The 23875-nt window shown below is 36.7% G+C and overlaps 1 protein-coding gene across 1 annotated transcript; it reads right to left on the bottom strand.

Moving 5' to 3' along the window:
• Window positions 1-17079, bottom strand: LOC105224870 (uncharacterized). Its single transcript, XM_011203091.4, has 4 exons — window positions 16961-17079; window positions 4900-5244; window positions 4329-4450; window positions 1-1519 (listed from the first exon to the last, which is right to left on the bottom strand). The coding sequence occupies exons 2-4, from the start codon at window positions 5220-5222 to the stop codon at window positions 1233-1235; spliced, it is 732 nt and encodes a 243-aa protein (XP_011201393.2). The 5' UTR covers window positions 5223-5244; window positions 16961-17079; the 3' UTR covers window positions 1-1232.
• Between the last annotated feature and the right edge of the window lie 6796 nt (window positions 17080-23875).

Here is a 23875-nt window from a genome sequence, read left to right on the forward strand (position 1 = left end):
TTTTGTGTTTTTATTTTATTTTTTAACCTACAATTAGTCTACACTCTGAGATTTGTATGCCAGCTGGCATTTGTGCGCCCGCCAACGCTTGCCGGCAAGCCACACGCCGCCATGCTGGCATCCTGGAAGCCCTTTGGTGATTTTGTTGTTCTTATTTTGCATTCACGTTTTTTCCTTAAGAAAGTTGTACAACAATAACTGTGAAACAGAAAACCGTTAAGATTATTATAGATAACGGTGCATAACTACATACAAATGCATGTAATATGAGCTATGAATTAGTGCATTAGAGATTATACAGTATGTATAGATATTATGTATGCAAATGTGTGTGTGTATATATGTCTATATGTATGTATATATTGGCCTACATCACCTTGATAGCTATATAACTATATAGTATATATATCTCTATATATATAAGCAAGTGTCTTACACTCTCGTTTTCTTCCAGTTTCGTTTCGCTTTATGCCTATAATTGTATTTGTAGTTGTGAATTTTTGTTTACGTTAGTTTAACGGTACATTTTTCATTAACTATAATTCAAATTAATTACAAATTAATTGATTCGCATAGGGATTGAGTATTTTTTAATTTTTTTTTGGATTTTTTTAATGTTCTTTATTTTTTTGCACGCTTCGTAGTTCTCCTTTTCCTTGCAATGCCTTGCCGCCATCGTGTGTGCACAATTTGAGCGCATAAGCCGCTATAACAAAAACAACAAACAAACAACAAAATTCAACAAAAAAACATCAAAAAACAACAACACGAACAAATAACGGTGTAATAAAAACTCAAATGTTTTGCGAAAAACTTTCTTATTTGGAGCATACAAATCAGTTTTAGTTTTGAAGTGGAAAAATTCACAAATCATTTACATAAATACATACATTGTGCTTACTTATGTATGTGTGTTGCATAACTAAATATATACTTTAAACGTCTGTACGAAAATATATGTATGTATAGTGTGTGTCATAAACAATAACAAACATCCCAGAACAATAAGTTGTTGGTGTTTTTGTCGTCGTCAAAAATAAATTTTAAACTTTAGAGACCGCGCAGAGTAGTAAAAACCAAGCCATCAATTTCGCACAACATCGACACAATGTCTTCAACTGTCAACTTCTGTCATCAGCTGTCACCTGTGTCTGTCCACATTTCGTTTTCAATTTATTTGCTTGTATGTGGACCGTGTGGTTGGCATAGCGTTTCGCTGCTCTGCTAGACTTCTAAAAAAACGGCGCCAAATCACAATTGCACAGTGACCCGCCATCGCCGGTTTTGCATAAAGAAGCGCAAAGCTCCTTCCAGTCTGGTGTTGTGCTCTCATCCGACGATCTATTCGATATCTTGCTTTTATCGGCCTCCAGCTGGCAGCTGCTACAGCCGATCAGTGTTGTACCGCCATGCTCACAGAAGCTGCCACACACCATATTACGTAATTCATACTGGCATGTCATGTTGGAGAAAATAATCGACGCTACTTCTTTGGGCTGACAGTCGCAACTAACATCACCTATACGGTAGGGATTTGGCAGAGAGAGAAAGAAAAAGAGAGAGTTTTTGATTAATGGTTAAAGTGACAAGAAGTTCGGGTTTTGATTATATGGAGAAGGTTCTTTATAAATTTATAGAATTTTAAGTTCTTTGAGGAAATTTTTCGGTGAAGATTTTTAAAGTAGACTTGAGTTCTACTGCTGGAAACATTTATGTATATGTGACCAAACACTATTAAAATTTAGCATTCTGAGAAACTGTCCCATTGATTCCAAATAAATCGTTGTATATTTGCTCTAATCGAAAAGGGTATGACGTTATTGTATTTCAGTTTTATTATGAGAAGTATCCTGAAAGCATGCCATGAAAATTTATGCGTTTTAGATGCATCATTATCGCAGTTCATTCCGACCCTATTTAATATTAAAATTTGATGTTGGCGTCGACCGAAGTTCTAAACATAGAGCCACTTCGACGTGAGTTCAACAACTTTGGTATCCGCACTTAGGGTTATACTCGTACTGCGAAAGTGACAATTCACAACTTCACCGTAAAGTTTATTATATTTTACAACTTTCGACGTAAATTATCTCAGCACCAGTGCGCCGATGAACTTAGTTCAATTTTTCGCTTCCCCAAAGACGGTTGTCTGTCGATGCTATGATGAATTCAATCGAGGTAGCAGATCACTACAAGACAAATTTGGAGAAGTTCCATAATCGACAGTGCGAGCTTTCACCCATCGACTGAAGCAACTGCATTTTTAAGCACTTAAGACATCGATTCGAAGGACTCACCTTATAGTCTCGACTTTGTGCCGAATGAATGTTTTTATTCTCGTATGGAAACGTTAACTAAAATGTCAACGTTTTTCGACACCTGAAAAGGCCGTTGATGCATTCAGAACGTATGTTTTAAAGATACCTCAATCAGAGTGTCAAAGGAGTTTTAGTACTGTAGATACCTCTTAGTATTCGATTGATCGGTTGAAAACGGTAGTATTTTTAAGTGCTTTTATCGGTTTTTTGAGAAAACTAAGTTAGTTAGTGGATGGTATTCATTATAACATTTTCTGATCTCGCTACATTGGATGCCCCACAGTTAGTAATAATGGGTTGATAGTCATCGTAGTTGGGATGAACCGTAAAAACAAATGCAGATTTGCACCATGCACACACCCGCGTATTTTGAGTCTATGTAAATGAAACCAATCCGGTTTTTCATTCGAGCAAGCACTACTAGCTCGTATACATTCCTCAAAACTGTTTTTGAGACGCTACAATAACAACAACAACAAATTATCTAACACACAAACTGATTCCCTTTCTTTTTGATAATTTTTTTAGATATACAAACATCACATGAGGAGTGATAATTTTTTGTTTTGCAAACAAAATCTGAAATTTTAGAGGACAGTTTTTGTTCTAAAAAGGTTTCCAATGCTCTTAAACCTTGCTTAAATCATATTTTTTTATCATATATGTATATAACTTAAGATTTTTTGATGTTTGCATTAAACAAGTAAATTCAATACTTTGAAAAAAAGGATATCATAAAAAAAAAAATTTCTGCTCTGCATAAAGAAAATAGAAAATATTCTGTGTGGTCATTCGACATGATATGAATGAATGCTCAGTACATTTGACGTATAACTTTAACTACGTATAACTTAGAATTTTTATAGATGGTATGTAATAAAAAATCTTCTTAAAAAATCCTTACTTAAAAATCCGAATATCTTGTGAAATGTTAATTATGGCGATTTTGACCTTGAACCTTTTTTGTAACAAATGAAATTTTCTACAAGTTTGTCATGTAAATTTTTTCTATAGCTCTTTTAATTTACGAGATATATACAAAAAAATGCGAATTTCATGGAAAAATCAGGTTTAGAGCCCCTTACTACTCGTACCTCGCCGGTGTGAGTAACGACTTTGTTGCACCGCGCACTTTTGTAGAGTGAACAATTTTGAAAAATATGCGTCTAAAGTCAAAGCCATGCCATAAAATAGCTCTGAGCTGTAGGAATTTAAAGATATAAAATCACGATTGTAGTGTATTTTCTATGGAAAATTTTTACAGGCTTTGGTGCAGTTCTTAATGTTAATATTAAGGGCTAAAATTTTCAGTGCTTTTTTTTTAGGGTATTTTCAAAGTAATTTGGTGACGGAACTGAAAAAAATTAATAGTTAAAAAAACACCCTAATGATCATCCTATCATTTATTTAGAATTAGTACTAGATAATGATTGCTCAATTGCTTTTCGCATCCCACAATCAGATAATAGTTTAAACTTATTATTATATCCTGTTCCTTAGAATCATATTGACTATTTGTGGTATTTAACCAAAATTTATAAAACATATGTTGAGCTAACCCAACTTTTTATACTTCTTAGATTTTTAAAAGGCATTGTTTGTCCTATTTTCAAAAAATGTATAAGTTCGGAAATATCTACCGGCATTAAATACAATTTGGAGCAAATATGACATTTCATTACTTGGTAAGAAAAATGCTCAAAGGCGTGATAGTTGCTCCACATAAAATGAATTTTTCTTTTTTGTTGTTATGTTATTGAGTTCAAGAATAAAATTTTAAGTATACCATAAATTCTGAACAGGATATGTTAAGTTTTCTAAGAGGTTTATAGATCCCAGAACGAGACGTTGCTCATTTGTCGAAATTGACGTGATAGTACCACTACTGCCATACAAACTGACCGATCAAAGTTTTTGTAAGGAATCTTTTGTCACTGTAAAAGGTTTTCTAGCTTTGATGTAACCGAATTTAACCTTTTCTATTTATTTTTAATAATTTATCGTACTTACCGAGCTGTAGCTTGCAGAGGTCCTTGCATATTTCATTTTTGTTGTCTGCAAAGTATGATGGAAGCGACGGCTCGTCACTGCTGTGACAGTAGGCAAGACATGGCGGGCCGCCTAAGCCAGCTCTGCAATTATCAAAGTAAAGTAAGGCTAAGGGTTAGCAAATGACTGCCATTGTTATTATATTTATATTAAAATACATTAAAACTTTGGTTTAAACACAAATAATATAAAACGCAAACTTCGCTAAAGCATCAACACAAACACACATTTTAAGCTGCTTTCACAACACGCTTTGCATTAATCCACTTTTGACCTTAATGAAGATCTTATCACTTGTCACAAAACTTTTGCTGTCGGCTAATTGCATTATGACATAAGTTTATGCTGTGTTTATTTTTTTTTTGATATACACAGACAAATACACACATATAAATACATATATACGCACATTTATATGCGCACTTAAACAACACCAACACACAACTTCCTTTTGCTTCACTATTATGCGAAAAAAAAATATTCTTTTTCCACTTTTGCTCAAAGTTATTGCAGCTTGCAACAGTTGACTTACCCGCAGAGCTGCTGACACACCGAACTCCAATCCTGAACTACACTCTTCGGCGTACTGATGTTGACAGTGACAGCGTCGCCGTTGCCGTTGTCCTCGAGGCTCAACGCTCTTTGGCTTGGATACTTAGCGTTTGCGTGCTGCTTGCCAGCGTCAAGGATGCTAGTTACATTGTTGTTGTCGATGATGCTGCGTGCAACCCCTATTGTGGGCAGTGATGACGTCACAACGTGATTTACCACCGTTTTGGCAGGCACATGACGCGCCTGCGCCAAACCGATTGTGGCAACAACCAATAGCAGCGTGCGGAAAAGAGTTAGCGCCATATTTTTTCTTTATACAAACGAGCTGTGGAACAAAGTAGTGTTGATAAATGAACTTTCAAACATATATGTGGGGGTTGTGGGTACGCAGTGTGTGGCGCCACCGCAATGTGGGCGTTGAGACCCATGTGGCAGTGTGAAGTGCGAGTTGTTGGCGATAAAGTGGCACCTTAGGGAGCAACATGGCTGTCAGCGGATGCGGAAGTGAGGTGCAAAAGCAGCTACGTATGCTCGTATGTATGTATGAGTGGGAGTGTGTGTGTGTGTGTTGTAGGTGCTATAAACAGCAGCTTTGGTAAGGCGGGTGGTATGAGCAACATTGGCTGCAAGCTTCAGTAGTTGCATGTGTGATTTCATATATACATACATATGTATGTGTATGTATATTTATATATATGTATATTTGTATGTGTGTATATGTAGTTATTTGCATTTATGTGTGTGTGTTTCTAACAATACAAGCAAAATATACACATACTAAACGCGCTGCAGCAGAAAGCGGGAGCGCACATATGTACATGCATGTATATATAGGTGGAAATTTTTTTACATATATGTGTAAGTATAATACATACATATATACGCAAACGGTAAACTAACTATGTGTTTTTGTGCGTAATTGGCGTTCAAATGCAATTATTGAGCGATGTTGCATGCAAATGATGGCGCTGCCGCTTTTGTTGCTTTTTTTTTGTGCTGCGCCAACCAATTGACGCCATTGTGCGGCGCTGCTGTTGCGCAACATTGCAACACTTTGTGTGGGCAATGATTTATCGTATATTTTGTGTTATTTTTTACTCGTAAGTAGTAGTATCTGAGGGGTAAGCGGGCGGCGATTTGGGTTGCCGACTAATGGCATTATGTACGTGGATGTTCAATGCTGTATCCTTAGGCAGCGGAAATTTTTCAATATATAAGGAAAACATTTTTATATATATGCAGTTATATTTATGCAGTTGAATGATATTATTTGCATAAAGTTTTATTTTATGTCTAAAAACGATCGATATTTCCATATTTTAAGTATTTTGACAATTTCAAGTTTAAAATGCAAAGCAATTCCAGAGAAACTGAATATTATTGATTTATTTTTGATTTGGGGTTCTAAGTTTTCTTATCCTTTCATTGAAACCACCTGGATCCAACAATTTATCATTAAAGTTTGCCAGAACAAGGTTAAGTCAGAAATAAGGGATGACCTATCCACGGCATTAAGCCATCGTCTATTTTTCAATACAGTATATACATATATATATGCATCCATAAGTATAGAGGACTTTCTCCAAGGTCTCTGTAAAACTATATCTCTTACTGATCAAGCTTTCCAAAGCCGAAACGAACCCTGGAAGTTTAATCCAAATCCAATCAGGAGGGGCACTCTTGAACTCATGGGCTGGATGTAAGGGCTTCGTGTGAGCACCATAATCGTTGGTTATCAGTACTTGTAGGGTTGCGAAAGCCTTCTGGCTCAGAATGAAACCACAAGCTCTTAGCAAGGTTCACATGGGCGCAATGATAGGTATTCTAAGTGAAAACTGTTCCATTAGCACTAACGCAATGAGGCTAAAAGCTTTAGAAGACGCAACTTGTCAAAATTGCATGGGTAAAGTCACGGGAAACCATTTAGACACTTTCTCCTTCACTCTTCAGTCTTCCTGAGACTAAGATTGAAGCATCTTGGTTGTCATACCTCTTATGGACACGCCAACTTGGTAGGAGTAGATATTAACCAGCTCAATAAATTTTTGGCTGGCTCTAAACGCTTTGTAGATACGTGACTCTCTATTTAATTCGTACTCAGAGGCTCGGAAAATTACAACCGAAAGGCGTCACCAGCTGTTCAAGTAGGATTTTTTCGCGACCTCACTAGAAATTAGTTCAAAGCATGCTTCCCCTGAAGAAATAGAATTTGTAAAATCAGCGGTTGAAAGTTAATATCTTCAAGTAGTTCCAAAGTTCAAATTATGCCATCATATGCTTAAAAGTTCTTTTTCTTCAGGGTTAAAGTTCATGATCGTCAGTTTAATCGTAAGTTCATTTTTGAACCTTTCATCTCGAACTTCTGTCTCACTTTCTAATCAATTGAATAGATGGAGCTCCTTTGCTGTATGTGGTATTTTATAATGAACAGACAATTTTTTTTTTCCAATAGCACAAAAAATTGCCTTACAGACTCGATAACATTGAATCTCATAAGCCGTGGCTGATCGGTACAGTTTTTGTTTTGAATATAAACGCTTTTTTGCTCATCCTGTGTATAATATACTTGTATATCAAATAAAATGACAATATACAAAACATTATCAGAGACGGGGTTCAACACTTTTCCATTGCTTAGACCATTTACCCTTTAAAGTTAGAAATAATATGTTCATTGATTGATTCGATAATGGAATCACCTTTCGACTATGGGACCACTATTTTCGAGTTATTGTAAACTAAATTCGGCAGACAAATTTAATTTTATCCGTGTCACTCATGGTGGCCTTTTCTCTGCTCACATATCGACGACGGATATGTAGGTGGGGAGAAGTTGGTGGAAAAAAAACGCAGTGAGTTTTTTCACCGATAGGTCGGAGGTAGGCGGGAAGGTTGAAGGGGTTTTTTCTGTAAGGAGCTCTTCGTCAATCTTAGCTTAAAATTACTGGACACCTGTATTGTTTTTCGGGGTGTAGTGACTGCTATTTATTAAGGTGACAGTCCACGTACTACTATGAAATTGCAATTTTCATGGAGATGAATATTCACTCCGTCAACAGGGCGGCAATACTATAGATGAGTTCGCTGTGCGCTCAAAGCTAGTCAAGGAGCGTCTGTCTTCACAGAAAATACCATAAATCCGCATCATTATCAGAATCCTTTTGGTACCTGGTCATAGCGGAATTGCGGGCAACTGCAAAGTTGATGAGCTAGCCTGAGGGGGCATCCTTGCCCCGTTCACATCGCATTGCCTTCGAATTGGATATCCATTAGCACCTTGCGTTCTAGAACCGAACCAATGGACCTCGCATGCGCTTATCAGAGGCGGACGATGACCCACTTCAATGCGACAGTGAAATCCTTTTGGTTGAGAGTAGAACAAGGTAGATCTACTGTATTAATAGCACTTACAATAGACATTCATGGGGTAAGGTTAAAAATCTTATCGGGCGCTTGTTGTTAAAGTTGAGGGGAGAAAGATGGGGTGGAAACATTCCGGCACTTTCTCCTCCATTGTCAGCCTTTACAAAGCTGAGGTTGAAACATTTCGACAGTCTTACCTTCGGTGAATCAGAAGTCATAGCCGAAACTGACATTAGCCGCCTTAACAAATTTGAGATAGGCTCAAAGCGATTTGTGAATTATAAGGGTCTTGTGGTGCAGTTCCAAGCTGCCCAAAAAAAATTCCTCTTAGCATCGACCGCTTAAAATAATTTAACCTGCTACATAAGTAATATTAATAATGCAAAAATCGACTAATCAATTATTATCTTATGCTATCCTCAAACAAAATAAAATAAATTAAAGTTGTTGCACCTCTGTTATGGAAAGTCACAATAGCTTACATGTGTACTTACATATACATTGTGAGAAAAACATCTTTTTTTCACCTTAATCGGGACGATTCGAGCAAGAACGCGGTTCATACCCGAAATGTCCACCAAAATCATTCGGACGGACACGCGAGAGATATCGAGATCTTGTGCCATCTCTCCAACTCTTGTCTAAACCCTTCACTTTTTTAATATTTTCATCTGCCGAAGAGGTCGACAGTCATCCAGAGCAAGGCATGTCTTCAACGACCGTTTTTGAAAGCTCTGCACCACTCGTAGGCTTGTGGTTTTGATAAAACTGAATTATCGTAACTTTTTCCGAAATTCGCAACGTTTTACTGAGGTGTACCGACGGTCGCGAACTGGTCGACGGATCGCGCTCATATTTGGCACGATATTAAGGACAGTCTTCCCAACTTAACAAGCTAATTTTTTTAAATATCATTTACCCGGGGAATTTAATTACAAGAAGTACTTACATAATCACTAAATTCAAACATATACCATAATAGACAATAATAAATTAATCCCATGAATTAACAGTAAATCTTTAATAGGTCCCCTGAGCGTCATTAACCTCAAGCTTGCCAAAAACTATAATTCTGAAAAATTTATTGCTATTTATCAAATAAAAAAATGCAGATGTATTTACTGTTATGGTTATTACAAAACTTCAGTAAATTAGCAAAGCATTCGTTTTTCTGGTCCTCGTAAACTGTGATAAATTTTTAGAGGAGAAATTTACTTGTTTGTGAAAAGCACAATTTATCGACAACAGTACCAAAGCATATTTAAGGTTTATTTATGAAATTAAAATTATATATTATATAGGTAAGTAGATAGAAGAGCAGCTCTTTGGGCTCAATTAACGCAAGATTCGCCATTTTGATCTATCACTATCGTAGGGCCTTGTATGGTGCCTACAATGAAACTACTGAACTCCGTTATACTTTTATTAGATAAACATGCAAAGTTTAATATTTGATGAATTCCAAGGGTTCGATGTCTTGTGTGTGATATATCCGGGCACCCACAGTGCAAGTGAAACCTGTTTTTTTTGCTCCTACCGACCGATGTATGAACAGTGCTTGCCATATTTTCGCGATAGAGATCATTTTATATCAGTGAATCATAATAAAGTCCATTTCGACTAAAAAACCTGATTCTTACGCAATTTCTACGCTCGTTCTGGTATAAACAACGCAATACAAGCGGCAACATAATTAAATTTAAATTTAAAAACTTGCGTCAGGAGGCCTTTAGGTCCATTAGAAATATTTATTTAGTAAACACATGCAAGCGTCATCACCACGAAATACCCATAAAGAACCTAATGTGTACCCGAATATACATGTACATATAGTTGAAGGGGAATACATCTGCACATGGAAGTAAGAAAGCTTGGAGGGATACCTCCTTCCATCGACTACTTAAGGACAAGCTCTAAATCTAGCACAAAGTGCCAACGTCAGCACGGAAAATCCATACACAAGGTCCTACCATACAGTGATACATACAGGGAACACTCGTAAGGCTCGTATATCTCATGTGTTTATATACATACTTGTGTATATACTAATCAAAATATATAAATTTGGTATGTACAGCGGCTGTCCTTTATATTCACATGCGGCACAGTGGCTTAATCTCAAAATATTGGGTATATTTGCGATGTAAGGGAATGCCCAAATATGTGACAGATGGTGCTAAGCTATTTCTAGGACTGACAGGTTTATTGATGACCAGTATTTACTTGTATGTATGTTATCGGTATTTTACTCGTATTTTATTGAAAAAATATACAGTATCATAAGTAGTACTATATATTTTCTTCTTTTATTTTCTTTGGGGTTTAATAAACTATTATTAATAACAATTCGTTATTGAAATGCCTTTTTCACTTAACCCAAAAGTTATAGTATTTATTTGGACTAGCTAAAAGGTTATTATTTCAAACCACACACAAGACTCTGTCTTCACTCCCCATCAATTACATCACATTGAATAAATCGTAGCTTTCGAGCACCTAAAAAGTTCGTATCCGATTTTTTATGTCAACTTAATTTCGCAAGGACGTCCAGTCGTCCAGTTCTGTGTAAATAGTAATAGTAAGACTTATTAATTTAAAATTCTCGTGAAAACCTATTCATCGAAATATTTTTTTCCTAGGTCGGTATGACTGTCACTGATATCTGTACCAAGTATCACATCAAAATATATAGCGTTTAGTATAAACTCGTCTTTCTGAAGCACATAAAGTGTAATCGGCGATTTTTACGATGAATGAAATTATTCAACAAAGACGTTCAATTAAATTATGTGTGCGGGCTCAAATTTTTCAAAAAGAGCGTAGCGTTAACGTCTGTGAAACAATATTTTTCGATTACTAGGTTGTCATTAAACGTTTTATTACTGGCGATCAGACTCGGAAGGTGATCCGAAGCCGAAAAAAACTCGTCAAAAATGAAGGTTATGTTGACAGCTTTCTTCGATTAACGAGGTATGATGCTCTCCGAATTCCTCCCGCTAACCCACCAAGCAAGACTATAAACAAGGAATACTACTTCTGAACACAATTCCTCTCATATTAGCCAAAACTGATCGCTACGCGGAGATTGCTTTCTTCTTTTAGTAGATAATTCACTGGCAATGCCACCAAATATATAGCAATCCCTAGCTTACCGAAATTGGACCGCGATCGTCTTAGCTTATCTCATTTCTCATCACCAATACGAGTAGCATTAGATTTCTAGAAATGACATCAAACGTTTTTTTTTTGCTGTGCGTAGTTCCTAGGCAATTTGAACAGTGATACATGAACGATTTCCATTATCTAAATATTTTCATGAATTCTTCTTCCAGAACGTGATGCATCGTACACATCAAAATTATTTATTTATTTATTGAATGAAAAATAATAATACAATTATTGTCTTACAGAGTAAGAAACACTAGTACCCAGGGCTTACGGCTTAACATCAAAATTTACAGAAGGAAATCGACGAAACCAAAATTGCGTATGATTTACTGCCAAAGAACAATAAACACAATCCACAATTTCAGCTACATAGCTTTTTTAGGAAGCTATATCGGGAGCTCCTAATATTAAAGGGGACAAAACAATTTCCAAATCCTCCAATTGACTTATCCTCTTAGTATTAGGAGTCCCCGATATAACTTTCCCACGAATACTCGTAAATATAAAATTCTGATAATTACCCATTTTTATAGAAAAAAAACTATAAAATGTGGCATATCTGCTCTTTGCCGGTGCCCTTCTTTGATGCGTGCTCTAACAATACTGAGCCAGGTAATGACAAAACTGTCTGAGAAGTTTTTAGTATGAAAAAAAAAGAGATTCAGACTTATCTATTTCCGTCCTTTTCGTAATTTTTTTTTTCTCTTTTACTAGAGACAGTATCTTCATCAAAAATTCTTGATATTATCATGAAAAGTGAGATATTTTTTTAATACATTATTATGAAAGCTATTAGTAAAGCCTTGATCACTGTACCATCCTGCTTCGACTGCGCGAATTAGCCATTTCATGCTTAACATAACTGTATATACCGAAAGTGTTTGGCCTTATCACTAACACTACACCGACTACACAAATACCTTAAACAATGTACTTCAAACCTTACTCATATATACTACAGGCAGAATCCCTCCCCCAAATTTTGCCGAAATTCCGTATATGACTTTGCTGCACAAAAATACCAACTGCTGTGGCGGGCATGGCAAGTGGGCGCCGCAGCAGCAGCAGCAGCGTTGCAAAGTGGCGTTGGCGAAACCACCAACAGCCTGGCCGTTGGTACATAAGTCCAGGAGCGATGCGTTGCTGGCGCCATATTTGCCACATCCGTTAAGCCAAGAGCTACAACGGCAGCAAGAGTAGCAGCAGCAGCAGCAGGACTCACGAGACGACAGTCGCTTGCAAGCTTTTCGTCTAATTTGTTGTGTAATCATTGTTGCTGTATTCGTAGTAAGCATATGTAAGTGCATATGCATGGACTTAGTGCTATTGTTGTTGTTATTGCATTGATTGTGATAAATATTGCATTGTTGTTGTTAATAGCTGTTAACAATATATAATAACTGTTGTTGTTGCTAAATGTATACATTGTGATTGTTTTTGTTGTCAAAAAAACTGTTGTTGTTTTTGTGCGTGAAAATCCAGTGTTAATTACCGTAAAGTGTACATCAATCACTAACTGAAATCACGCTAATAATAACTGATACCGTTATCGATTGCTATACATACACGCACACACTACTTACATACTTGTAGTTGTTGTTGTTGTTGTTGTCGATACGCGTAGAAACGCAGAGTTGCAAATATTTTCGCTTATCTAGGATACAAAGCCTATCTGCGCTATCTAAGTACAGATCAAGGTAATCAAAAAAAAACTGAATAATATATATAATATAATACTCAAATAACTGTAAGCATATACATTTATACAGATATACACATATGCGCAAAGTGTTTGCTTTCAGGGATAGAAAAAACAACCTTGAAGTCGAATTAACATTACTGAAGAAAGAAAAAAGATATTAATATTGATTTTGATCGGTCAGTTGGAATGATAGCTGTAGGTTATAGTAGTTCGATCTGATTGGGCAATACTTAATAAAAAATTTCGTGAAGATATCTCGTCAAATAAAAAAGTTTTCCATACAAAGACTTGATTTTAACAGAACAGTTTGGATTTCCTATAGTGGTCCAATATCGGCAGTTCCGACAAATGAGCAGCTTCTTAGGGAGAAAAGTGCGTGTTCAAAATTTCAGTTCCATAAAAACTCCTATGGTACATCTAGAGAGATTTGCGGACTTGGCTAAATTGTTTGTGTTTCGAAACTTGATGCCTACTTTAATACACCCTACTCAGGTCAATTCTATTGATGTCTTCCCAGAACTCTTCGCTCCCTAAAAGCTCAAAACCAATGCACAAAGTGAACTCACACCAAATTGTTGAATAAAAAGTCGGAAGAAACTTAAACTTGCCATCAAGGAAATCAATGTATTTTTATACGTTCGGTCCAAATGTCAATAATGACTATAGGGCTCATAATATTTTTATCCATTTCAATGTTATACAAATTTTACTCCCTCTGTACATATATATCCAAGGTAGATTACGAAAAAAATACAAAATATTTTTTCTTCTTGGTTTTTTTAAAGATGCTACTTGGATCAAACATGCCATAAAAAGCACAACAATTTCTCAAGAAATTCTACTGACCAATTTATTGTAACTTTTTAGAGCGTGTATATTCAGCTTCCTCAAAATCTTTCGAATATATTGCTTCTGAATTACAATAAATATGACCTCTCATTAAAAATTGGTTCACAAATTTAGTATCTGTTGGCTACTTTGGCCCAATTTCTACTTACAGTTTTGAGACTTGAGATCGCACTATTTCTGCAAAGTTGAAAGTTGAGTACTTCCTGACGGTAAAAATTTCATCTAAAAGTGGAGTTATGTGTAACTCTTTCATTCCATGCCGAGTTTGAAATTTGATGCTTCTGAGGGATTGACGTACTTTAAATAGTTTTCAACATAACCGTTATTTCACAGTGTATGAAGAGAAGTTAAAAAGTCAAACATTGCTTCACAGACATTAACGCTGCGCTGTTTTTCGAAAAAATTTAGTGGCTTTGGAACCAAACGTGCTTTCACTTTCCTTTGGCCCAATTATCTTTCAAAATGGTTTTCACTGATTTCAATGATCTGGCGAGGAAACGCTATAGATACCCATACAGACATTTTTATCTTCATTTGTGACTTTGTTCTAGTACTTTATAAATTTCGACTAACGACGTTATTTGGAAATATCAACTTACTTTGGTTACCACATGTTCCAAACTCCGTCAAGATATTTCAATTTGTCATTTTTATCAATCCCCTGGAATTCCCATAGTCTAGTAATCCTTATAATTTATATAAATATATATAACTCTGGACCTATATTGATTATTTTTATACTCTTGCAACATATTTCTACATAATTTATAGGAGCACTGACATGCCCACAAAACACCAATAAACGAAAACCAATAAATTGCCATAATTAAATACTAAATTGAAATAAAGAACTGTTATATGGGACATGGGGTCGTAATAATAAGAGGCACCTGTGGTGCCTCTAATTGATTTAAAGTACATTTCTTTCAAACCATTCATTCTAAAACAACCAAATTCGCTCAGGGCAAATCTCTTAAGCATCCCAACCTACACCGTAAAAATGGATGAAAACTACTAAAAGTGCGAAAAATCAATAACCAATTATAAAAGAGGCATGAAATTTTACACCAGAGATGGTATGTGAAGGCTTAATAGAAGCCGAAGAAATGGACGATGGGCTAGGCACTCCCCACATTTAGGTGAAATCACATATCTCGATAACAACTTCTTCTCAACCAGGTTTAATACGTCACAACTGGTATGTGACAGTATGAAATTGGACGAAATCGGACTACAACCCCGCCTCCTTCCCAATAACACAATTTTAAATTTAATTTGGGTTTTTCACATTCTAATGTACAAATCAAGGTGCAATTAATATAACGGGATTAAACATTGCACGAATTTAGTGTGTGCCTTTAGTGAATGCTACTTTATAGCCAAAAATTGTCCAAATCCAATTAAAACTGTTCAAGCTCCTAGGTACCGAATATGTGGACCCCAGTATCTTTAGTTTACTTTTGACCGAAAATATCGGTCAATGTATGAGATATACAATTTAAATTCAGTTATTATCCTTTCTTGACAATGATACGTCTGTATGTCAAAAATGGGTTGAATGCAGTCAATACTTCCCTGAGCCTCCATATACCTAATATTGGCGCTGAAACCGCGTAGTTCTAGTTCGTCGCATCGGGTCATGCTATACCTTTTTGGAAAGCTCATTTCACGCTCTAATTCGTGTTTGATTGATTGTTTTTCTTTTAGGTCGTTCGTGAGTTATAGCGTCGCAAAAATGGAGCAAAAGAAAGAGAAAATACGGCATATTTTACAGTACTACTATGACAAAGGCAAAAATGCATCTCAAGCCGCCAATAAAATTTGTGCAGTTTATGGACCCGATACAGTTTCCATTTCCACCGCACATCGATGGTTTCAACGTTTTCGTTCTGGTGTCGGATCCGGAAGGCCTGTCGTCGAAAATTGCGATAAAATCACTGAATTGGTCGAAAGAGACCGGTATAGTAGTCATCAAACCGTTATAAACCATTTGAAGAAGCTTGGAGTCTCTAAGAAGCTCGATGTATGAGTGCCACACGAATTGATTCAATAAAAATACCGCAAGACTTTTTTGACAACCTAATATACAGATTTTCGAACTTCCGAGTGACATTATACTGCTTATATCGGCCAGTAGTTGGGAAATATCAATGAAAGATACAAATCAAGCTTTCCTCATAACAGCGTATCTTTATGTCTAAAATAGATAAAATTGGGTGAAAACTTGACTTCTCCCCCGTATACATAACTAATATCAGGATTTTCGAACATCTGGTTGTCTTTATAATTGATGATGGTATGTGAGGTACCTTTGTGAAAACCAGGGAAAATATATTGTAATGACTTACGTCTTTCAACCTGACTATAAACCGTTCAAGTTGGCCAAATTATGATATTTCAATTAAACTACAAATTTTCTTCAAAATTATGTGGTTTAGAACTGAATTAGAATGGAATTGATCTATACCTTGGTCTAAAACTCATATCCCTAAAATAAAGAATTTCAATCCTCTGTTTGACGTTTTCCGCATTAACTCAATATTAAATTTAGCCCCTTTGGTCGAGTTAATATCACATATCGCACATACTTAACTCATTTAAAGATGGTTTTTAGTGTAACTTTAGCTGATGCGAACTAAAATGTAGTATAGTGATAAAACTAAATTTCATTCTTTCCCAATATATTTTAATATAAAGTTCTACCATCCCCTGAAGGAATTTCGCGATCTTTGAGTCTTGCAAAATGCAAAAGTATAAAATGTGCAGTTGAACCCGAGCTCAGCCCTTCCTTACTGGTTCATATGAAAAACTACTTTTTCACAATATCTACCGCTTGATCAAGCATTTTTATACACAAACTTTATTTGCATTTGAATTTCATCAAAGCCACTATATCCACGTAATCGCTGGCGTTATTATATTAAAATTATGTGCAATAAAAAAAATATACTTTTACTACCTTTATTTTCTGTAATTGCTACTCGTATTCAGCGCGTACGAAATGCTTTCCGAAAATTTGCACTTTCGACTGATTTGTTTATTGGAGCGAGGCGGATATTTAAGCAGCTTATCACCGCGCCGCCGCATGGTGGAAATGACTTATCAGTGCGAGAGTTTAGCAATAGAAAACGAATAAATGTTTTCGGAATATATTCCACTTTATTAACATAACATCAATTAGCCAAAATTCATATTAACTGTGATTACTTGCTAATTACATATTTGCGTCACCCAAAGGAATTGACACATCGTCCGATCTAATTATATACTTCGATTATCCGCGAAACGTGTGCTCTCAGCCATTGACACTTTATTGCTTTTAGATAAACGTGTCTTCATAATTTTTGCAAATTTTGCTCATCTTGTGTGTGCCATATTGGACACGAAGCTGTTGTTTGCATGGCCCAGCAATTTAACCGGTGCATCGGACTTATCAGTCGGTTCGCCATACTTCTGCACAGTCTATGCGGCTTTATTTTGCACCACACGCAGTGCATCACGGATATGTCAAGTTGAATGTAGGTTTATGTGATTTACAGAGTACTGAACCATATAGTAGTAATACATTTTGAGAGCTGGGGTTAAAATATATTCATATAACTCGGGCATATCTTGTTCAACTGTTCATTTAAGTAATAGATTGCTGGTCTAATGTAATAATCCTGTATATGTCTATTGGAGTTTTTCAAAGCATGATACATCTCTTGCTGCATTGTTGAGCTAGAAGTCGATCCAAGCTTTTTCATTTCCTTTTCATACATGCCCACATTAATCAGCTCTTTTCTGCAATTAAGTTTTAGCAGCAAAACCTGATAAATAACTAGAACAATTTGGCACCTTACTTGACCAAGTAAGTATCAGTGTTGTCGTCACAGCAGCGGTATATGCCAGATGCAGATCACTAAGAACAGCCGCCCTAAGAAACCGTCGCTCACACTGGAGCCACATTTGCTTTACTTCAGTGTTCAGCGTCGTCTTCTGTCTCGTCATAGTATGGGCTTGACGGCTCTTCGACTTTTCTCATTCTGTGGAAGTACTTTTTAAAGTATCCGTGATTGAATAACAGATGAGTTGTGTAAAAGTCGACTTCTCCGAATTTACGGCTTGCCCAAAAGTTTCGGTCTTTTATTAGTCTGGCCGTCCATCTGACACGACTCTCATTCTCCCATCTTCGTTGCCATGTTGTAGCTCCCACAGCTTTTTCCTTTCATATGCTGGAAGGTCAATTGGGGCATTACCGCTTCAATTTAATATTGCTTCACCTGACAATGTTCGGTAGGCTGATGTAATTGTAAGGGCTGCGGTCTGGCCACTACCTTACGCCGGTTTTCCTTTTTAAGTACATCTGCCCAGATCTCAGCTCCGTATAATAGGACGCTGATTGTCGTCGACATTAGGAGTTTGCTCTTTCCTTAGCCGGGGCTCCCTATGTTGGCCATTAATCTACTAAATAGGGAGGTGACTTTCGCTGCATTTCCTGCGGAGTGTTGGAGTTGTACCCAGAAGATGAGTCTGGGTATAATTTTACATCTAGGTAGTTTAGTGCGTTTGTGTTCTAAGAATATTCGTAGTATAGGCTTTTTTTGTTAGCAGTAGTAGCTCTGTGTTTTCCGTAGCGAGCTGGAGGTTGTCCGTACCATGATTAAGCTTTCTTCGCACTTTTTCTGTCTCGTGCTATAATTACTACTGCAATGTCATTCGCGTAGCCAATCGTAGCTGATGTTCCACAAGTATGGGCTTAGAGTGGATCCTTGTGCAGCTCCTGCGTGACCGCTATCTGTCATGATCCCTCCCTACTTAGGCTTTTTTCTGTTGCTAAGGCAGCTCCGCACCACAGCCCTGACAACTTTGAGGTTGTCGGAAATTTGAAACCTTTTTTGGAGAGCACATATCCAATCATGTAGTTCTATCGAAGGTATTTCGGACTATTAGTTGTATTTATGCCATCTACGCTTTGCGGCTTCTACACTTCCAATGATGCACTTTACAGCTCCGGGAGTTAATTTGCCGGGTCTAAAGCCATGTTGTCTAGGGGCGAGTCCTCCAGCTTCCTTGATAGCCGCTTCGAATCTGGATTTTAATAGCCTTTTATAGAGCTTTCCTGCTGTGTCAAACATACATATCGGACGGTATGTAGATGGCAAGTTGGGATCTCCTTTTCCCTTACTGATTACAACCAGCTATTGCAGTCTAGGCCGGTCGCTCTGCAGCAATAATTTTCAGGATTTCTGATGGGATCCTGTCCACACCGGGTGATTAGTTGATATTGAGCTTGCCAGTGGCTTTAATACTCAATTTACATATTGATATTAGATGATTATACAGAGAAATCAACGGAAATAATTTCATACTTAAAAAACAGTATATGTATAAGCATTTGATATTATATGTACGGATTGAGCTCTAGAATGGCTTATGATTCAATTATCATACAAAATACAATACTATAAAACATAAAAAAGGAGTTTTCAAAATTTTCAGTCTGAAAGGCTATAACCCTAAACTAAACATATTTATATGTATTAAAAAGGATGAACATAAAATCCAAATAACATTTGGTAGCGGCATTAAATGTCATATCACTGATAATCTTTGTTTTTTAATTAATATTAAGTATTATTGGTTGTTAGGTGATAATTGTGGGTTTTCTGCCCATCAAGTGTGAAGAAGCCACGCACCATTAGAAATACTTGCCAGTTGCGTCGATAAGCTCTCGACGGTTTTAGATAAATCGAAATTGCGAACTCTAATTTCACAATATATGGACATTTACTTAAACATACATTCGCTTCCATTTAGATAAAATGGTGCGTCAGAGATGCCTAAACTGCTAAACTGATTATGCAGAGAGATAATGAAGCGCTATTATGAGTGAGAAGTGCTTGTGTACCTATGGTTATCTACTAAAACATTAAGAAAAATATTGATATTATTTATAATAAAAAATATAGTATAAGAGCTATACTAAAATATGTATGTATTTTAGATTGATAAAATTTAACCGTTCTCGATAGAAAGTAGAAAAAATATTGTCACGTGACTCTAAATATGAAGATCTCTTTACACCAAACAGTCAGGGCTTAAAAAACAGCAGTAATATTTGAGTGCTGATTTTTTAAGAAAACAAAATGTCTACTACATACTTTCACTATTACAATCCAAAAGACTAATCAGTTTTAAAAAAGAAATAAATTTCAGGCTACCCTAGAATTGGCCCATTCGCTTTCTCTGGCTTATATACATACAGCATCTAAGATCAGACCTTAAACTATGAAAAATGTTACACCGATATTTTTGTTAATTCTTTTTGAAAAAAATTCAGCTTTATTGGGACGAGTGGAGCAATAATGCGTTTCATACACAAAATATCCACTAAAATCATTTGAACGGACTCGCAAGAGATGTTAAGCTCTCTTGCCATCACTCTAACACTAGTCTGACGATTTTCAAGCACCATATCCTTAATTTTTTTTAATATTTTCATCAGTTGAATTTGTTCGATATTTGTACCCATTTTAAGAAGCGCAACGCAATGCTGAGGTTCGCTTATATATCTATACTTCCTGGGATCCCTACGTTTCTTGCAAGTGTTACAAATTTCGTGGCAAACTTAATACATACACTCTGTTCAGAGTATGAAAACTAACTATTATGATTAAACCCTGAAAAGATATTCGGAGCCACAACCAAATTCGCATTATTTCCAATTAATGAGTACTTAAAACAAAGAGGAATAGGTTTTATTCCCAGAGTCAGACATATAGTACGTTTTGTAGTATGCTACAGAAATCATTTGATGTATTTTAAATTTTTGTTCCAAAGCAAACAGTGTTTTGTACTGCAATAGCCATGGAAATTATGCGGTGTTGTGTAATGTACTACGATGGTTTGCAGTAAACACACCCAAAGCTTCATACTCTTGTCATTTTTAATGCCCGCCGAGATAGTGTAAAATATATCCGTTTTCTCCTCAGTCGTCGCTCCAGTCGTTCTTCCTTTTCGCTGTTTGGCGTAAATTGGAGATTTCAAGTGTAGATAGGTCTTTTCTGCCTGGTCTTTCCAACGGAGTAGAAGTCTTTCTTTTCCTCTGCTTCACCCGGTGTGTACTGCGACGAATACTCTCAGAGGTGGAGTGCTTTCATCCATTCGGACGACATGACCTAGCCAGAGTAGCCGGTGTCTCTTAATTCGTTGAAATATTTCAATGTCGTCGTATATCTCATACAGCTCAACATTCTTTCGACTGCGTTATTCGCTGCTGCTGCATATGCTCAAAGAACCATAAATCTTCCGCAAAACATTTCTCTGAAAAACTCGTAGCGTCAACTCATCAGATGTTGTTATCGTCCATGCCTTTGCACCATATATGTAGCAGGACGGGGATGATGAGCGATGAGAGTGTGGTTTTTGTTCGTCGAGAGAGGACTTTACTTCTCCATTGCCTACTCAGTCCGAAGAGGCACCTGTTGGCAAGAGTTATTCTGCCTTGAATTTCTAGCCTGACGTTATTGTTAAAGCTGGTTCCAGATAGACGAAATTATCTACGATTTCGAAGTTATGACTGTCAATGGTGATGTGGGAGCCAAGTGCAACGACTGTTTGTTTGATGACAGGAGATATTTCGTCTTATCCTTCTTCACAACCAGACCCATACACTTCGCTTTCTTATTCAGTCTGAAGAAACCAAAACTTACGGTGTGGTATTTGAGGCCAATGATATCAATATAATCGGCATACGCCAGGAGCTGTACACTCCTATAAAAGATTTACCTTTTCTATTCAGATCCCTGATCCCAGGCTGTTTTATACTTTTCATTGGGGGTGTTTTTACGTGGCTGGTCCCAAACCCTGCGTACAACACTGGAGAGGGATGTTTCGTCTTCCTACATTAGCTCGCCTTCAAACAGGTGGTTTTTTGCTCGTGAGCTGCTTGAGCCATTTATAAAAGAATCGTTTCTGGCCACTTCCAAGTGAAAGACGCACACATGGCTTCACCCTTCTTGGCTATTACTTATCTTATTAACTTATATAATTTTAGAGAGGTTATCATATTAAGCAGCTTGGGTACAAAAAGCTTTGGAATTACTTCAAGTTTTCCTCAAATTCTTTGGGTCTTACTCAGGAATCACTTGATAGTGCGATGAGCTGTATAATTACTTGAAGTCGACCGCTTGCAGTCAGGCATTTATAACCCGTTTGGGTTAACCTCGTATATAAAGAAAACGAGAATTTCAAGTAAGAAAAATTTCTTTATGAAATATTCTTGAACTTATGAGAGCTAATTATCAAATATTTTGTCTATCTGACCGTATATTAAAAACTTATTTAATTTAGGCACGAGTTAGAAAAATATATTGTTTTGTACATTTTATAAAAGGATCACATAAAATCCATTTAATTACATCCACATGACTGCATTTAAAAAACAAAGCTTAAAACTTTTGCTGTTGTCAAAAAGTGTCCGAAAAAGAGGTTATCGCAAATGTCTTTTTTCTCTGCGACATTTGAAGTATAGATAAAGAAAAAACACAAATAAAAACTTTTTGCACACAAATTGCGCATTCTTCCTGGTGGAGGCAACAGAAAAAACACACAAACAGCTTTTTTTTTCTTATCATAATATATTCTTTCGTTACTGTCCAAATTAAGTTCTGATTGAGGTCAACGATGACCTGACAATAACAATCCTTGCACTAATTTATTTCGCACGACTCAGTGCATACAGAAAATATTTCATTCCAACGGTATTATAAGCGTTCCCATGGCTGGTTGCGTGGCTGCCAGATTAATAAAGTTTTCTTCAAAAAACCGAAATTCTTCAATTCTTACTTTAAAATCCTTGGGCACGAGAAAAGCCATTAGTTATGCAATGCCAGCCATTAGCCGCAACGCGCGCTGTGCTATGACAACAAAAAGGCGTATTTTTGGGGGCACAAAAAGTTACTGCTTCAGCACCAGCGCCAACCCCGCACTCCACAACTGCGCCACACGACCATTTTCTGACACATTTTGGCTCCGCCTACGCAAGCAAAATGGCAACTATGACGTCATTGCTGAAAAACTAAAATGCTCCTCAATGAAATGTGGAGTATGAGCGTGGGGATATTTTTGTGTGTGTGTATGTGTGTTACGAAGGACTGCTGCTGTCGCCGAGCCTTTGCCAGTGGGTGGTTTAGTGCTGATTGCTATGAAGAAAAACCAGAATCGATAATTTCATTGCATACGTTTGTCGAACGCCGATTGTCGCCACGAAGTGTCCTCGCAGCCATTTTGGAAAATTTTTGCTTCTTAGGCGACTCGCATGGATGCTGTGGCACATAGCGCCGCAGATCGCCAAACAGTAAAGCTGCATTCGCGTGCTGTCCGTCCTGGCTGGCTAAACGTGTGGTTTCAACGCTCAGCAAAATTCTAAATTGAAAAGTCTTCAAGAGTGTGGATAAAACAGAAAATTCGGTGGCAGTAATTTTTGTGCGCAAGCGAGTTAGACGTGTTTGTAAACGCTTAGTTGCTGCATTATTCATTGCAAGAACGTTGTAAGAAAAGTAAAACAAATGTAGAAAACGCTCATAGCGCTTAGTAGTAGTAAAAGCTTAGAAAAATTAACCAACAATTTAAAAATAAAAAAAAATATTGAAAAGTGTTCCACTGTAGTTGGCGGCCATACACCTTCACACATACCAAAGCTGCGTTGTAGCATCAGCGTAATTAGCTAACGTGCCGTAAACATCATCCACCCCAACAGTCATCAGCACTAATCACTTGTTTCATCACCATCCATATCAAATTTAAACAGTCAAAGTGATTCTCCTCAAGCAATACATCGAAGACCTCCGCAAGATTATTGGTAAGCAGAATGCACCAATGCGCACACACA

This window comes from Bactrocera dorsalis, chromosome 5 (assembly GCF_023373825.1).
Source record: "Bactrocera dorsalis isolate Fly_Bdor chromosome 5, ASM2337382v1, whole genome shotgun sequence".
Taxonomy (NCBI): Eukaryota; Metazoa; Arthropoda; class Insecta; order Diptera; family Tephritidae; genus Bactrocera; species Bactrocera dorsalis.

Excerpts from the sequence above, each read along its gene's own strand:
- LOC105224870 (XM_011203091.4), bottom strand. The coding sequence starts at position 5,222 with ATGGCGCTAACTCTTTTCCGCACGCTGCTATTGGTTGTTGCCACAATC. Across the intron at positions 4,451-4,899 it reads GTGTGTCAGCAGCTCTGCGG|AGCTGGCTTAGGCGGCCCGC; the intron begins GTAAGTCAACTG and ends TGATAATTGCAG. Across the intron at positions 1,520-4,328 it reads CCTCTGCAAGCTACAGCTCG|GTGATGTTAGTTGCGACTGT; the intron begins GTAAGTACGATA and ends CCTACCGTATAG.